The sequence below is a fragment of the Mytilus californianus genome, unplaced genomic scaffold, assembly GCF_021869535.1.
Source record: "Mytilus californianus isolate M0D057914Y unplaced genomic scaffold, xbMytCali1.0.p SCAF_19, whole genome shotgun sequence".
Lineage (NCBI taxonomy): Eukaryota > Metazoa > Mollusca > Bivalvia > Mytilida > Mytilidae > Mytilus > Mytilus californianus.
In genome coordinates this window covers 1,035,391-1,054,010 of record NW_026262667.1, presented here as the reverse complement: position 1 = coordinate 1,054,010, position 18,620 = coordinate 1,035,391, and the positions used below count along the sequence as shown (strand labels likewise).

Sequence of the window (18,620 nt, the reverse complement as noted above, 5' to 3'; positions counted from 1 at the left end):
ACGGAAATAAAATCTTAATTCTTTCGAAATTATGCCAATTTTATAGATAAATGGACATGATCATTATGTTCATATAAACTGAATAAAGGGAAATATTGAGTATAAGTGAACAAGACAGCCACCCAACTACAAAAATAACCATAAGACATCTTGATGGCAACATACAGTTACCAACAATAGACAGATGTCCATTCAACAACTTAAGAGCAAAAATGTCAAATATGATATCGCAGTCACGTCATAACTAGATATCATTGAGATGGGAGCCATCTCTGTGGGCCCTGCTGTGAATAATGTGTGGTAAAAAATGTGTATCTTTATCATTGGACATGGGGTTGTCAACTGAAACCAGTTTTTTTTACCTTGACCTTTGACCTAGGAAGTTGTACATAAATTATGACACACCCTCTAGTGTTGGTTTATATCCATGTCAAGTATAAACTTTGAAATCATAACGGTTCTCAAGATACAGAGTGGACACAATCTTTTTCATAGGACATGGGGTTGTCAACTAAAACCAAAGTGTTTGACCTTGACCTTTGACCTAGGAAGTTGTACATACATTATGACACACCCTCTGGTGTTGGTTAATATACATGTCAAGTGTAAACTTTGAAATCATAACGGTTCTCTAGATACAGAGTGGACACAATTTGTTATGGACGGACGGACAGACAGACAGACAGACAGACAGACAGACAGACAGACTGATCACTATAGGGTGTCCGCCATTCGGCGGGGCCTAATTATTGCTGCCATACCTAACATAAAAGCAAATGTAAGAAGAAATTAAATACAACAAATGCTATGATTTTTCTTTTTGTTAAGATACAAGGGTATAGAGTTTAACAGTAGATAACCAAACAACAGTAGAATAGTCTTCAATATAAGGTTGCTTTGGACTCAATAGGGTTATTACATTATAGCAGTATCCATCCCTTAATAAACATTATCATATAACTCCCAGCGCAATAAAATACCTGTCCTGTGCCTGAAGATCATGGGTAGGATTCCAGTTAGGATCAAATATAACAACTCTATTAGCACCAGTCAAATTTAATCCAAGTCCTCCTGCCCTGTAATGAAAATAAACAAAGACATTGTAAAATTACTTGTATGAACTGTTACCTATATTCATTGAGGTAATATAGACAAAACCTTCAGGTTTTATAATCTAGTGGGGCCTAAATAAAACAAAGACATTATAAAATTACTTGTATTAACTGCTACCAATAATCATTGAGGTTATCTAGACCAAATCTTCAGGTATGTAACACTTTAATTATAATTCAGTGGGGCCTACATTTCACACAGGTATAAAAAATTACCATTGTAACTGAATGTTTTTGCTTAATTTCCAGTGACAGTTTAAATAACCATAGTAAAACTATTTACTCAAATCAGAAATCTTTCCAGCAATATTAACTGTTCAGACAATTAAAAAGTTGACTGTCTTAAAGCAATTTGTTTCAATTTAATGAATAACAGGGCTGTCATCTCCACATTCAGAATTTACCATCCGTCTTTAATAAATTTTGAAAACTAGAAATAAACCTTCCAGTAATTGTCAAGATCAAAAACAATGGTTATAAATCTTTTCTTTTGATGTTTCCCCCCTTATAATCTGAGAAAGTTCTTATGCATATATCAACCCTATATCCCTTGTTACAGAAAACTCCTTCAGTAGTTTGTAGTAGTACCTGGTACAGATTAGGAAGATAAAGATGTTAGGATCTCTGTTAAATTCACGTACTAAAGCCATTCTTTTCTTCATACTAGTGCTGCCATCTAGTCTTCTATATTCATATTCCGTTGTCATCAGATACTGCTCAAATATGTCTAGTACCTACAGTTTACATAAAACATCAGATACTGCTCAAACATGTCTAGTACCTACATTTTACATGAAAAGAATAAAATAAACCATGTTTGGTCAATAGTCTTTAAAAATAATAATGCCTTTAGTCATTGTAATCTTTTAAGTCTAATTGATGGGCTATGCTTTATCATGTTTTATACATACAAACATAGTGATGAGTAAATGCTCTCCAAAATTTTTTTCAAGGAGCATAAAAACATTTTACTGTAGCGCTATTGTAAAAGAAGACATTAAAGATCCCTGGAAAGGAAGGTGAACATTTATACACGAATAAAACAAACATTTACAATACATATTAATTGTTTACCTACCAGCATATATTTCAGGCTTTACAATCAAAATAATTACACTGTTAACAAAATTTTCTTGAACGAGGTCATTTCTGTTTTAATTTTATGAAGAGCTGTTTTATTAAAATGTCAGGCATTAAAAACAAAAACTGTTCAGTGGGAAATAATGTAAATTTACATTAAAGTCGTTTCAAGCAAGCTATTTCAATATTGACCAAAATGAATTTTAAAATTTTTGCAGGCATTTGAACAGGTTAAGCTAAAATCAAAATTAAACTGACCAGTAACAGGACAATTGATTTACATATGAATGAGTTTGGGTGTAAGATCCTGCTTGAAAACCTACCCTTGTACTGTAGGAGAAGACTAACACTTTACTGTGGTCTTTGTAGAATACAGACAGTAATCCTTTCAATACCTAGTAAAATGTAAACCATGTATCAGATATGTTTAGTTATGAAATATGTAATCAATAATCACAAATCTATACAATTTTCAAAGGAAAAAGAATAAAATGTGCCACTGAAAAATTACTTGTCTTGAAAGATTGCTGCTAGCTTATCTTCAAATGCCATTATATTTCATGCATAAACTAAAAGAAATTTGAAGATCAAAAGAAGAAAACATCTATAAACTAATTGATTAAAAAAAGCAGAAATAATATTAAAATATAACATGAAATGTGTGCTGTGAAATTAAATTAATCACAGTGTTTAGTTACTCTCCTGTACTTCCAAGCACATGTGTTGCAATGTTTTGATGTGTCTGAGAATTATATTTTGATTGTTAAGCAAGTTTCCTGCAACAATTTTTATAATTCAAATCCATATATTCTAAAAGTCGATGATTATTCATAGAAACATTCAAATACCTATAGTAAACTGATAACAACAAATACCTTCATTTTTCCACAATATTTTGGATCTGATAATGTTCTAAATGAAGCTTCTTTGCTGTCAGTGAAGTACTGTGGAAACTGTTCATACACTTGTTGAAGTATGTGTTTTGTTAAAGGTTTTAGGTTATCTTCTGAGGTTCTGGCTGGTATCATCAATGCAACATGGTTACCAACTTTCAAAAAGAGGCTCAGAAATGTAAACATCACTTCTCTAAATGAAACTTTAAATTCTTTAAGTTTCTGAAAAGAATATAAAACCTCAATTGAAAATGTTTGCTCTTTTATCGATATAAAAAAAATCAGACAATTAAACACTATACATTTTGTACTTGATTAGTTTCATATTCATATAATAAATCATGTCTCCAAAGGTTTTAAACAAATATAAGCTTAAAACAAAATGAAAATGTGAGGTTTTGTGTTGACAAAATTCTTTTTGTTGAACACGGCTGTTCAAAAACTGAAAATTTTTGCTTAATCTTATGATCCATTATAATTTCTGAATGTTGCAAGTGAATTAAGACAATATAGATTTTAATATGACCTTGGTTATGGAGCTGTTTTTTAATTAAGAAATAAATCATGGCAGGCATAGAATTGTTTTCATTTAAGCATGGGTTGGGCATTTATATTCAATTATTTTATCCCAAACAATAGCAAGAGGTAAAATAGGAATATAAATGCCCAACCCATGGTTAAATGAAAACAAATCTACAGCTTCCATGAATTATTTCGAATCTAATATGAAAAATACGGTAATTTTGTCAACCCTTAAAGTCCTATACACACGGTCATTCTGTTTTACTCCCCATACACTAATTTAAATAATATTATATTATTCAATAACAAATAAAAATAAAAGAAGAATGCCCCCCCCCCCTCAAGCTTTGCAATTTTCCAAGTTAAAGAGGGGCATAACTCTAAAAGGGTAAATGACTTACAGCCCAAATTCAAACTCTGTCTGCGTGTTATGAGTTTCATAAAATTTGGATGACAAAAAACTTAAGAGTACAGAAATGAAAAAATTGTAATTTTCCAAGTTATAAAGGGGCATAACTCTAGAACAGTAAGTGACTCACTGCCCAAATTCTAACACTGTCTGCTAGTTTAAGTTCTTAGCATTGTGTATGAGTTTCATTAAATTTTGATGAGGAAATCTTAAGTTAGAGTGCAAGAATGAAAATGGGATAGTTGGAAGGACAGACAGAAAGACAGACAGACAGACAGTCAAGGGTAACACTTTATGCCTCCATTGCCTATGGCAAGGGCATAATAAATGACTTTAATTTTTCTAAAAAGGGAATTTCTATTTTGAGTAGTAACATACCTACATTTTTTGTGTAAAGTGTCTAAATGAAAAGACCAAACCTCCACTGAAAACATTAACTGTAAAACCCAGTTGTGTCCAATTCTCAAGTTAGATATGAAAGTTTTAGGTTTGATTGATGGGCATATTCAAAAGTGCTGTAAAAAAAACATGATTTCTCCTGCCTACTTTACATTTTATCTCCTTTTTTTAAAAACTAAATGCATGCAAATTCTTTTTGGTAGGAAGTGCTAGTCTTCTTTTTTTCCCTTTTTTATTGGAGAAGGTGAGGGATGCTCTTGTATTCTTCTTTGTTTAAAAATAAAAGAAGAATGTGTCCAATGACATGAATGCCCCCCTTCAAGCTTCAAACAAAGAAAAATGGGACCGACAGACGGAAAGACAGAAGGATGGAAAGACTGAAGGACAGACGATCAAGGGTAACACTTAATGCCCCCGTTGCAAACGGCGGGGACATAAAAATTGGTATGATTCCTGTGAACAAATCTCTTATATTTTTTTTACTGCTACATGAGATATTTACTAACATTACAACATGTCCCTGTTATATGTCCACTTCCACAGTCACATGGTTTGTCCATCTTCATTACAGTGTTCATAAGTGGATGTTGCAGTAGACATTTATAGACAGCTTCCTGGAAGGGTGTCAAACGACAATACACAACATTGTCATCTTTTGTTGGCAGCTGATCTGATATCAACATTTTCGTCCTCCTCAACAACATCTTATTTCTGATAGCTGAAAATTTTTCTTTCACTAGAAATATAAATGATTACTGTAATGTAAACATTGGTTAACAGTTGAGTTAAACTCAGGAATCAATACTATTTCTATACTCAAAAATTCAAATCCCCAAGCACAGGCAGGTGTGTAATAAACATACTGTGAATTCATTTATTTTCCTGGGTACCAATTTTCGTGGATTAAGGAAAAGTTGTATTTTCGTGGATATCTGATTTAGTGGTTTTTACTTAAGTCTGCCTACAAGTCTATAGAAAAATTGTACTTCGTTGAACATATAAATAAGTGGTTTACCAGCACCCACAAAATCCTTGAAAATAAATATCCCCACAAATAATAATGAATCAACAGTATTTGTTTTTTAGTTTATTGTTTTGAACACAAATCAGGCCATTAGTTTTTTCGTTTGAATTGTTTTATATTTGTCATTTCAGGGCCTTGGTCAGCTTGCTATGAGGTATGGTTTTTCTCATTGTTGAAGGCCGTATGGTGATCTATAGTTGCCTACTTCTACGTCATTTGGTCTATGGTGAAGTTGTCTCATTGACTATCATACCACATCTTCTTTTTTTTATATTATTACAAGCAAGAAATAACAGAAAATGTTGGCTTTGATGTTTGGTTATGACTAGTCCCATGTTAGTCAAAGTACAGGTTGACTTATCTATGATTCCAACAGCTCTGATACATTTTAATTATCTGCCAAATCAATACAGTTAAACATTCTAATTCAAAATCAAGTATTACAACTTTAAAAAACAAACAAAACATATTTATTTGTCTTTAATCAAAAAGTATAATTCAAGTTTTTGTACTGTGAAACCATATAATCTCCATATGAATTGGTTATTTCTGTATAATGTATTGACTAATTCTAGGACAATTTTCAATATTTTGATACAGTAGATACAATGCTGCTTACATTTTCTGGCTTCAGCTAATTGTCTTTTGGTTGCATCAATTTTCTGTCCTTGTTTTATTGGTTCAACATAATTGTACTTAAATTCTTCAGGATCTCCTAGACAATTTGGTTGAGCCCTATAAGGTAAAAAATAAGTAGTAAACAAAGGTCATATAACTAAATAATTCTTCTACATATTTGTACTTTTCTTCAGTCACCATTTCTGAATCTAATGACTTGTGGGTTATATTTTCACAAGTATGTTCCAAAATGCTTAGTGGAAACATCAATTATTACTATTGTCAATGATGTAACACTATTTTCATTTCAAGTTACAAACAACGTTTTGACCAGGGCTTCCAAAATTATTTTTAGCCAGCCGGACATTTTATATATTATCCCGATTTTAATCCCTTAAGACTAAATAAATAAAAGGCAATTATGGTAATCAGTTGCCGAGTTGGCCATCCCAATGATTGACATTAAAAAAAAAACGATATTAAACTTTCTTTGATTCAAATTCAAAATTCTGACATAAACTATTTAATTGGCAGTGCATCATTCGAAGTGTGCAACATCAGCGTACTTATATCTGCTTAGACTCTTTATTTGGCAAAATAACGTTGTCAAAAACTTTACTTTCGTTTTTTAAATCTAAACCAGATGTTATCTTGACAATGGTAAAACATGGACCAGAGACGGATAAATGATCATCAAAGCATGAATGAGTGTAAGTAGCTCATTCTACGTTATTTGTTCAAGAAAAATATTTGAAATAAACGTGAGATAAAGGTATCAATGACAATTTAAGCATTTTTTGAAGAAATTAGGATGCATAATTAAATTTCACACCTGCGCACATGCGCACACGTGTACTAGTTCAAACAGAGACATGTCTCTGGTTCAAACAACGTGGACGATTTTTCATTTTCACCTTTTTAATTTTTTCATCAAATCATATTTGTAAACATATTTCTGATAATTTAAATCTTTTTAACTAAATTAATTAGATGCAAACCGCTGAAATGTAAGAAAATAACTTTGAATAACTTTGAATAGACCGATCAATGTCCGGTAGGGGTTGTTTTGATAGTACTTAATGATCATGTCACTTTTATGACCGGAAATGTGTGGCTGTTAAAGGCAAAAGGTTGGGTCAAAAAGATCGCGAATTATGTTAAAATGACCGTCTCTTAAGACTTAAGCCTTGAAAACTAAAAAGTAGATGTCTGTTTCATGCTTTGCCCAGCCGGACTTTTACAGGATATTATACAAATGTCCGGAATATATGACCGTTTTGGAAGCCTTGGTTTTGACAATCTGAAATCAGTTGATTCAATACTTTATGTTTAATGTAAGTTTTTTTTTATAATCACTATACTATATTTTTTTTGTTTAAAATAAATATATTGTTTCCGGAAAAAGTAGAAGATGCATGTACTAAGTTTCCATGTTAACTGACTTTTTTGTCTTTATTTGCATATTTTACAAAGAGATGTTCTCATGACAACCATAACTATGTTAAGCTCAATGTTTTCTTTCACTACCTACCAATCTAAAATACACCAAAGCTCTAACATGTCATTCTGAAGTGCAGTGCCTGTTAGACCAAATCTTAGGTCAGTGTTGATGGCTTTCAGCGCTTGGGTAATTTGTGCTTGCTGACCCTAAAATATACTAGATTTTATTAATATTAATACACATAATACACAGAAGGCACATAGGTCTGTTAACCAATGCAAAATAAATTAATTGATTTCTAAAGCCCTTATTAAAGGGAATTTGCCTTTTTCACATATTAAGCAAATGATTGACTTTTGGTGTTTTAACACCACTTTCAGCACTACTGATTATTTCGTGGTGGCCAGCTTTTAATGGTGGGGGAAGCCAGAGTGCTTGAAGATAACCAACGACCTCCTGTAGGAAAACTGGTAATCCTAGTCAATAAAGATTAGAGTCAAACAAGGTTTGAACTCACAACATCAGTGTTGACAGGCTAGTGATGCAGTATATGAACTACTTAAAATACTTGACTGCAGAGGCCCCTTTTAAACGAATACATATGAAACTAAACAAATATTAAATACCTTTATCTTGTGAACTTCATCAACAATAACAGCTGACCAATTGATAGAATTTAACAATTCCTGCAAATATTATTCAAATATTATTCTAACATAAAATGACTCTGATGAAATAATTTTTCAGTACAAAATACAACAAAAGTACTGCCACTAAAGACATTTTCAATGTAAAGTAGAAAAAAAGTTGAGCTCTTAAAAATTGTCAAGGCAGTGTGACATGTTGATCTCAACTATGCAATGTTGCCAATCCATCTTACAGCTAAAATAACAGCTACTGGACAAAAGGTCTCAAAGTAATTGCATTCACAAATAATAATTATGTATGTAGATATATATAAAATGGAAAACTACCATAGCTATTGCAAATTAGTCAAAACAAAATTGAAAGACTAATATGAGTGATCACCGATCATGACAAAACATTCTATCAAATATAATAGCGACTGGCTAGGTCAAGGAGTTGGATTTACACAGTATAATTAGGTACATTGGGCTATAAAGCATATAAAGAACTTCTGCAAAAACAAATCAACAATTGAAAGGATTGGTTTACGTTATCAACTATACACAACTAACACAATGATCACTACTTACCTCTACCCAAGTGATGTCACATTGTCAGTTTAGGGATCAAATTATTACACAACTAACACAATGACCACTACTTACCTCTACCCAAGTGATGTCACATTGTCAGTTTAGGGATCCAATTATTACAATTCCCTATACTGTGGATTCATTTATTTTTGTGGGTACAAATTTTCCTGGATTGAGGAAAACTTGCTTTTCCTTGGATATTTGATTTCGTGGTTTTGCCAAAGTCTGCATATAAGACTATAGGAAATTTGCTATTCGTTGAACATTTGATTTCGTGGTCTACCTTTACCCACGAAACCCACAATAAACTGTTAACACAGAGATATGTCTCGCCTATTAGTTATTTTGATAATGCAAATGTTGAAATTAAAATAGCAATACTTTAACATGAAAGTTATGCAAATATTCAAAGTCAATGAACCATGACTGAAGGTACAGGGCTAAACAATCTCCATGGAAATGAGATGTGCCAAATTTTATACAACTGCATACCAAATTTATACCATTGTCTTTTCGTAAGTCGTTCCCTATAAACAAACATAAACACAAACATTAACTTGTAAACTATGTAAAAAATTCAAAGTCAATGAACCATAATTAGGGGGTGAGGTTATATAATCTCCATGGAAATGAAACTTGCAAATGCCAATACATTTGCATACCAAATATCATTGACTTTACATTAGTGGTTCATCTTAAACTGACCTAATCACAAACTAATACATGAAAACTAAGCAAAAGTTTCAAAGTCAATAGACCAAGAATGAGGGGGCGGGGCCAAATAATCTCCATGGAAATGAGATATGCCAATGCTTATACAACTGCATACCAAATACCATTGACCTATCACTAGTGGTTCCCATAAACTGACCTAATCACAAACTAATACATGTAAACTAAGCAAAGTTTCAAAGTCAATAGACCTTGACTGAGGGAGCGGGGCCAAATAATCTCCATGGTAATGAGATGTGCAGATGCTAATACAACTGCATACCAAATATCACTGACCTACCACTAGTGGTTCCCCATAAACTGACCTAATCACAAACTAATACATGTAAACTAAGCAAAGTTTCAAAGTCAAAAGACCTTGACTGAGGGGGCGGGGCCAAATAATCTCCATGGTAATGAGATGTGCCAATGCTAATACAACTGCATATCAAATATCATTGACCTACCACTAGTGGTTCACCATGAACTAGACCTAATCACAAACTAATACATTGTTGATGCCACCGGAAACAGCATACCTTTGTCTCGCTTTTTGACTCCGTCAAGGGGAGACAAAAATTGGTATCCAACGAATAATAATGAATCCACAGTAATTTGTCATGCATTTCAAAAGAATTTAATACTGAACATTTAGAAATTCAGGTATCAAGTAAAAAAACCTTCTTTTTTCAATTTAAAATAAAAATTTGATTTAAATCATACTCTTTTACTCTCATGACATCTATCAACATTTCTGTGACTCTCAAAAAGTGTAAGAACAAGACAGCTAAAAATACCTGGTTGTCTCTGTATGTTTCATATGTTGTAATAACAATTTCATGCTTTCCTTTCTTTGTGTCTGCAAAGCACTGCTCTTTGTCTGTTCCATGAAACTTCCTATAGGAAGATATACATAAACAGTGGGCCTTTTATAAATGAAAGGTCATTAGATGTATTGATCTTATGTACATAATTTGTTCAAAATAATACTGCTTGATACTGAAACAAAATATAATATTTATATGTGTGGCCATTTTGTTCTCTTCCACATTTCTCTTTTTCCTTTAGTTTAGGGAGCAGGTGTATTTAGTAGTGTCATTCTGTTATGGCATATCCTGACTTTCAACTTTACCTTTAGTTTAGGGAGCAGTAGTACTTAGTAGTGTCATTCTGTTATGGCATATCCTGACTTTCAACTTTACCTTTAGTTTAGGGAGCAGGTGTATTTAGTAGTGTCATTCTGTTATGGCATATCCTGACTTTCAACTTACCTTTAGTTTAGGGAGCAGTAGTATTTAGTAGTGTCATTCTGTTATGGCATATCCTGACTTTCAACTTTACCTTTAGTTTAGGGAGCAGTAGTACTTAGTAGTGTCATTCTGTTATGGCATATCCTGACTTTCAACTTACCTTTAGTTTAGGGAGCAGTAGTACTTAGTAGTGTCATTCTGTTATGGCATATCCTGACTTTCAACTTACCTTTAGTTTAGGGAGCAGTAGTATTTAGTAGTGTCATTCTGTTATGGCATATCCTGACTTTCAACTTTACCTTTAGTTTAGGGAGCAGGTGTATTTAGTAGTGTCATTCTGTTATGGCATATCCTGACTTTCAACTTTACCTTTAGTTTAGGGAGCAGTAGTACTTAGTAGTGTCATTCTGTTATGGCATATCCTGACTTTCAACTTTACCTTTAGTTTAGGGAGCAGGTGTATTTAGTAGTGTCATTCTGTTATGGCATATCCTGACTTTCAACTTTACCTTTAGTTTAGGGAGCAGTAGTACTTAGTAGTGTCATTCTGTTATGGCATATCCTGACTTTCAACTTTACCTTTAGTTTAGGGAGCAGTAGTACTTAGTAGTGTCATTCTGTTATGGCATATCCTGACTTTCAACTTTACCTTTAGTTTAGGGAGCAGGTGTATTTAGTAGTGTCATTCTGTTATGGCAAATCCTGACTTTCAACTTACCTTTTAAATGTTATCAGTTTGAACAAGCAAGTGATCCTATCACAGTTCTACTACTGGAAACTAATCATTATATCACTGGTCTTATTTGTTTTATTACATCACATCTCAATACTGATAGACAATCTTAATCAGACTATAAATGTCTTTGTTTGTCCTAGATAATGTTTTTGTCATAATAATGAACCCAATGTGTCAAGTTCAAACATCTTACCCAACAGTAATGAATTCCGATGCATCATGTTCTAACATCTTACCCAACAGTAAAGTATTCCAATTTGTTATGTTCAAACATTTTATCTGACAGTAAAGTATTCAGATTTGTCATGTTCTAACATCTTACCCAACAGTAAAGTATTCTGATTTGTTATGTTCAAACATCTCACCCAACAGTAAAGTATTCCAATTTGTTATGTTCAAACATCTTACCCAACAGCAAAGTATTCTGATTTGCCATGTTCAAACACCTTACCCGAAAGTAAAGTATTCCTATTTGTCATGTTCAAACATTTTATCCGACAGTAAAGTATTCCGATTTGTCATGTTCAAACATCTTCCCCAACAGTAAAGTATTCCAATGTGTCATGTTCAAACATCTTACCCAACAGTAAAGTATTCCAATGTGTCATGTTCAAACATTACCCAACAGTTAAGTATTCCAATGTGTCATGTTCAAACATCTTACCCAACAGAAAAGTATCCCCATGTGCCATGTTCAAACATCTTACCCAAAAGTAAAGTATTCCCCATGTGTCATGTTCAAACATTACCCAACAGTAAAGTATTCCAATGTGTCATGTTCAAACATTACCCAACAGTAAAGTATCCCCATGTGTCATGTTCAAACATCTTACCCAACAGTAAAGTATCCCCATGTTTCAAGTTCATCCATCCAATTATACAATACACTTCCTGGTCCTATAATAAGGAATGGGTCCATAGGGGCAGTCTCGTCATCCTCAAGATTCTTCTTGTTGTCTGACATCTAAAAGTAAAAAAATGTCTGTATTCTATATTTTTAAAAGAAAAACATATGACTGTATTCTTTATTTCTGACTTAACCAAATTGATTATTCATAAAAAAGCATTTAACAAGAGAAACACAGTTAACAAGAAATTCAAGCATTTTCATGTTTTGATAAAATTATACAACTATGTATGTGTGTGTTCATAAGGATATCTACACAATATCCAAAAGCAAAAATAAAACATCTTCACAAAAATTTGATATAATATAAAGTTACCATGCATCTATTGAATTATTTTGAGTGAAGTATCTCATCTTTTGTTCAGTATGTAGTCTTTGAAGCCAATATTTCAATTGGCAGACATGGGGACATATATACATTTATAAAAATATAGAAAATGTGGTATGACTGCCAATAAGACAACTATCCACCAAAGTTCAAATGAAGTAGATGTAACCAGTTATAGGCAACCGTACGGCCTTCAACAATGAGAAAAACCCATTTGTCCATTATCATGAACTACAAGGTGATCACTTAATATCTGTTTTTGGCAGACTTGTATTGTTCTTTTAGTAGTAGTTTAATTGATTTTACACTGTAGCCCACATATCTCTTCTTAAAACACTATCAATATTTTTATGAAACACTAAATACTTACCTGTCTAATAAACTTTGGTTTATGTTTCAGCATATCTATTCTATTTCCATGCTTTCTCATTAAGGCAGATGTAAATCCAATCACCTTTGAATAAAGAGGAAGGCACATGAAATTAATTCAATGCTAAATACAGACAAAATATGAGTAACAGGCTTCATTTTGTTTATTAAATGCAAATAAGCTTCATTGTTTAACCAATTTTTAGAATTTATTGTATATAAATGATGTCAGATAAATCCTACTATCCATCTCCTTCATTTGTTGGAATGTTATGGTGTTTTATTGTCAGCATATATGAATTGTTGACTTTTGACATTATCTTCAAGTATACAATATCATTTCATTGTTTTCTATTCATTTACCAAGTTTGTAAGAAATCTAAATAAAAAAAAAAAGTTTCTGTATGTATGTGCATGTTCATGCTTTATTTTATATTGTTCAACTATATTGTCTGAGTTATTTTGGAAAGACAGTCAAAAGAAAGAAAAAAACGTAACCAAAAAATCAAAGCAGCCTGCTTGACGACTTGTAACATGTGAAGGTCATTTAGGTTTTAATACTTCATTATTATGTTTTTATGGTTAGACTTATATATTACTTTAGTAATAAATTCTACCAATTTTATTACGTTGGGAAATAAGAGACAAAACATTTTTCACACAAAGAGTTGACATATTTCTTTTTTCAAATCAACATCTTATTTCCACTCACCGCGATATAGCCTTTTTGTGCTGATGCTGCGTAAAGCAATCACCAATCAATCAATATTATTTCCACAGAAGAGGAAGAGAATCAGAGATAGTTTTTTGATATGATCATAACACAACCAAATTATAATTTCCTGTAGAAAGGTTTTCTATAGCTTGCATTAGGGTGGGCAATTCAACTCAAAGCACTACATTTATGGACTAAAATAATAATCATATTTTGGCTATTGAATATATGGTAAACTTTATAAAATTTTCAATTTATCATTTCTAGTACCCAAATTATGCTAAGTAACCATAAGATTTAAGAGAATGTATCTTCATTGAGCACCAGAATAATGAGATCAATCATGTAGCATTAACTACTTCAGATTGTAATATATAAAATATAGTTTTTTCCATAAGTTTAAAAATCAAAGAGCTGAAAGCTCTAAGTAATCAAAGCGCGAAAGCGTTGTGAAGGCAGTTAATTACAGGTTGTGTGTATTTTTAGTCCAGTTATATCATTATCTTGCATAGTACATTGTACTTATCAGAGGTGGCTTTCAGTATTTAAGATTTAGAGTTCTCTAATGATATTGAACAAGTTTTATGAATGTCATATTCTGAGCACTATATGAAGGCGATTGTTCTCACTTGTTTATGAACTAGTGCATTATGTCCAGTTTGTACCTTTTTTATCTATGTTTATAGTCAAATACTGTTTAAAATAGTTTGGCATTTTCTTTTTAGTAATAAGTAAATGTTATCAACTGTATTTTATTCAACTTTGCAAATGTGGTTTGTTACTGGTAAGTACAATGTATGGATGATAGTTGTTTCATTGGCAATCATAACACATATCCTTATTTATATAAAATGATCTATATTCAACGACCTCAGGTACAAAAAAAATGTATGTAACTAAACTATGATTGGAAACCCTTGACTTCTTTCTTTTATATAAACTTTTGATTTGGTACCATAGAACTATGTAGAATAAATGTACATTGCAACATGTCAACTCTTTCAATGACAATACTTTTTTTAGAAACTATAACTCCAAGCAAAATTATATTTCCAAGTATAAAGTAATTTATGAATGAAACAAGAGTGCACACGCTGAAATGTCTCGCCTTCTTTACTAATCATTGATATTATGTTGATAGTCCTAAATATAAAGCTTTATTACAACTGTCACATAAACTTAACATTAACCAAGTAAACTAAACATTGACCAATGAACCATGAAAATGAGGTCAAGGTCAGATGAACCATGCTAGGCAGGCATGTACAGCTAACAATTCTTCCATACAACAAATATAGTTGACCTATTGCTTATAGTTTAAGAAAAACAGACCAAAACACATAAACTTAACACTGAGCAATGAACCTTGAAAATGAGGTCAAGGTAAAAAAAAACCTACGTGACTGACAAATAGATCATAAAATATTTCCATACACCAAATATAGTTGAACTATTGCATATAGTATTAGAAAAAAAGACCAAAACTCAAAAACTTAACTTTGACCACTGAACGATGAAAATGAGGTCAAGGTCAGATGACACCTGCCAGCTAGACATGTACACCTTACAATCATTTCATACACCAAATATAGTAGACCTATTGCATACAGTATAAGAAAAACAGACCAAAACACAAAAACTTAACTATAACCACTGAACCATGAAAATGAGGTCAAGGTCAGATAACACCTGCCAGTTGGACAGTCCTTCCATACACCGAATATACTAGACCTATTGCTTATATCTGAGATATGGACTTGACCACCAAAACTAAACTTGTTCACTGATCCATGAAATGAGGTCTAGGTCAAGTGAAAACTGTCTGACGGGCATGAGGACCTTGCAAGGTACGCACATACCAAATATAGTTATCCTATTACTTATAATAAGAGAGAATTTAACATTACAAAAAATCTTTTAACTTTTTTTTCAAGTAGTCACTGAACCATGAAAATGAGGTCAAGGACATTGGACATGTGACTAACGGAAACTTCGTAACATGAGGCATCCATATACAAAGTATGAAGCATCCAGACCTTCCACCTTCTAAAATATAAAGCTTTTAAGGAGTTAGCTAACGCCGCCGCCAGATCACTATCCCTATGTCGAGCTTTCTGCGACAAAAGTCGCAGGCTCAACAAAAAGGAGTTCTTAATTAAGAAATAAACTGATTCGCTGAGCGCAGCTGGATACACCTGCAGAGGTCCAACCCTGAACAGTTGGGGCAAAAATGGACACAATATTCAAGCTTGATACAGGTCTGAATTTGGATTGTAATTAAATATTTGACATATTATAGTTTCTGAATAAATGTAGTCAAAGAACTTGAAATCGGTTATATGAATTGAATTTATATTCAATTAAAGATTTCTTGCTGTTGTGCAATACACTGTGCTGTTGCGCAATACTTAATAAATCTGTTGCCAGACTATAAACAAATAAAGTTCAATTTCTTCTCAATGTCATATTAGAAATTTATAAAAAATCAATAGGGAGATTACATCAATAGCTATAAATAATTCACCAAAGTTTCATGCGAACTGCTTAAAGCATTTTTGAGTTGTTGTCCAAAAACTGGAAAATCCCCCCTTTTTTAATGAATAAAACCCCATAACTCAGAAATGTAAAATCTAAAATTTATAAAATTCTAAAGGGAGCTTACGGATTGATAATTTAGTCTTAGATGCAAGATTTTTTATCAGTTGTTCTTCTTTTATATATTTACATCAACAGATATAAACAATTCACCAAAGTCAAACTTAGTTGTAAGATCTCTGAAATTTTTTACACGGTACAAGTTTTTCTAATTGTTCATGTTGTTGGAGATTGTACGGTGACAGTAACACCTGTAACTGCTTAACCCATTTCTTATGCACTTTGGTTCGATAAACTCACTGAATATCATACCACATCTCCTTATCTTTATATGCATTACAATTTACATGTGCATGTAATTGTAAATAATATTTATATATGTATATCAGAACAAACTTCATTGCGTCACTTTTATTTATGCATCCTTTGGCACAATACAAGTTCTGAAATTACACAACATAAAACAACTAAATGTTATTTCAGATGAAAGTTTTGTTTCAGTTCCATTCATAGGATTTATTAGAATTTTGTATGTTTTGCCAAGTTCAATAATTAGCTCTATGTGCACATGTTAATTGGAGACTTTTCTATCCCGTATAAGAGTTTTGGAACTAATTCTGTTTCTTTTTTTGAAAAAAAGTGAGCAAACAAATCTTGCACATTTAAACCTTTGTCTGCCATCACACTGTCACCTGGATCACATAATTGAACTATTTTACAGTCACTGGTACAACCAACATATGCATTAGAGACATAGTTGACTAAACCACCAGGTGTCGAACATACAAGTATTTTCAGTGTTTCTGTTTTTATATGATGAAAAGGTTGCCTGAGCTCTAGGAGCTTTAGGTTTTATCACGGGATATTCTGTGCTGTCAATAATAATCCAAGTTGTAGGAAACTTTAATTTGAAGTTGGAAGGCGAAAAATACCTGACTAAACCACTTATGGCCAAGTGTTAGCCTCACGCCACTGTTTAGACATAAAAACAATCCATGTTTTCACAATATTCTTAACACTAGTTTCAATCTAGAATCTAGACAGTTCAAAGTTGGTTGTATAATGCCTCAATTTCATCAAAGTCATAAAAAAACTGATTTTCAAATGACACCCTATCAATTTGAAAATATATGTATCTCAAACAATGTGCTGCTGGACCAAGTGTGGTGAAAACAAATAAAAATTTAGTATACAACTCTAAACCGGTATAAAAATGCATGGCTGTGTCACGTGTCTTCATTTCAAAATTCTCTGCTGAAAATATAGGCATTGATGGTGTTTGCGTAATTCCATCTGTGAAGCTCAACATTAGCTCGGCAGTTGGTGGTGGACAGTCATAAATCCTGTCTGCAGTATGAATGACTTCTTCAGGAAAACCAACTATATAATCAAAACTTTCCTCTAGATTTCTACTACAATATTCATCAAGTTTAGTTCTTTTGTTTTCACAGGAAACTGCCCTGATTTTTCTTTTTGCGGACGATTCAGTCTCTTGCTTGGTCCAGGAAAATAGGCTGGGAATGGCAGTAGACTTAAGTCTCTGTATGGTGGGTTTGCGCCCTGAAAAAGGTTATAAAACATTAGTTTTTTGATAATTAAATGAACTTCCATTAGCAATGCATACTTTGTACTACCTGGCAAATATTAACTAGATTTATTCATTACAATCTGGATAAAATTATGTTAGCCTGAATCAATGTACATCAAAATGTATGTTATGTAAATCCAAAGGACAAACAATGAGAGACATATGCAACAAACATACATTGTTTGTACCTAAATAACTATAATATAGATGAGAGCATGTCATTGTTTTGTTCCTGTTAACATTGTCATTGATATTTTTCAAGAAAGTCTATGAGGCATAGCTTATGCATTCCTGTCATTACTACATTAGCATAATTACTGCTAAAATAATTCTCAGTATGATTTACCTCTTGTAAGAAATCATTATAATTGTAGCAAGCACCAAAAAATCTCAAACAGATCACATTGAATCGTAATCCAAAAAATTATGACGTCTTGAATTAACCACCCTCTTTTATTCTAAAACGATAATTGCGGTTGTAAACAGACTTTGGTTTATTCGCATGGCGATTACATATATAACTATATATTTTAAAAAGAAAATAGAGTTTTACCATGAATAGTTTCATGCACATAGTCTTTTTCAGAAAAAATCTGCCTTGCAAACAACAGCTGATTGAGATGGACTCCACGATTTCATCGTGTTCTCGTCCAATCTGCGTATGGGCCATGGCGTTGATCCAACTTTTCCTTCTTTTTTAAGT

The 18,620-nt window shown here is 32.4% G+C and overlaps 1 protein-coding gene across 1 annotated transcript in view; it reads right to left on the bottom strand.

Moving 5' to 3' along the window:
• The window catches only part of LOC127727034 (DNA excision repair protein ERCC-6-like 2), a 57,744-nt gene that overhangs the window by 14,502 nt on the left and 24,622 nt on the right, over window positions 1-18,620 (bottom strand). Inside the window, exons 9-19 of the mRNA XM_052234428.1 lie at window positions 13,021-13,104; window positions 12,249-12,379; window positions 10,227-10,326; window positions 8,125-8,184; window positions 7,589-7,704; window positions 6,059-6,174; window positions 4,922-5,151; window positions 3,068-3,307; window positions 2,516-2,587; window positions 1,701-1,846; window positions 981-1,076 (exon numbers count right to left, since the gene is read on the bottom strand). Of these exons, the coding sequence (XP_052090388.1) occupies window positions 981-1,076; window positions 1,701-1,846; window positions 2,516-2,587; window positions 3,068-3,307; window positions 4,922-5,151; window positions 6,059-6,174; window positions 7,589-7,704; window positions 8,125-8,184; window positions 10,227-10,326; window positions 12,249-12,379; window positions 13,021-13,104 (1,391 nt within the window). The remainder of the gene's footprint in view (window positions 1-980; window positions 1,077-1,700; window positions 1,847-2,515; window positions 2,588-3,067; window positions 3,308-4,921; window positions 5,152-6,058; window positions 6,175-7,588; window positions 7,705-8,124; window positions 8,185-10,226; window positions 10,327-12,248; window positions 12,380-13,020; window positions 13,105-18,620) is intronic.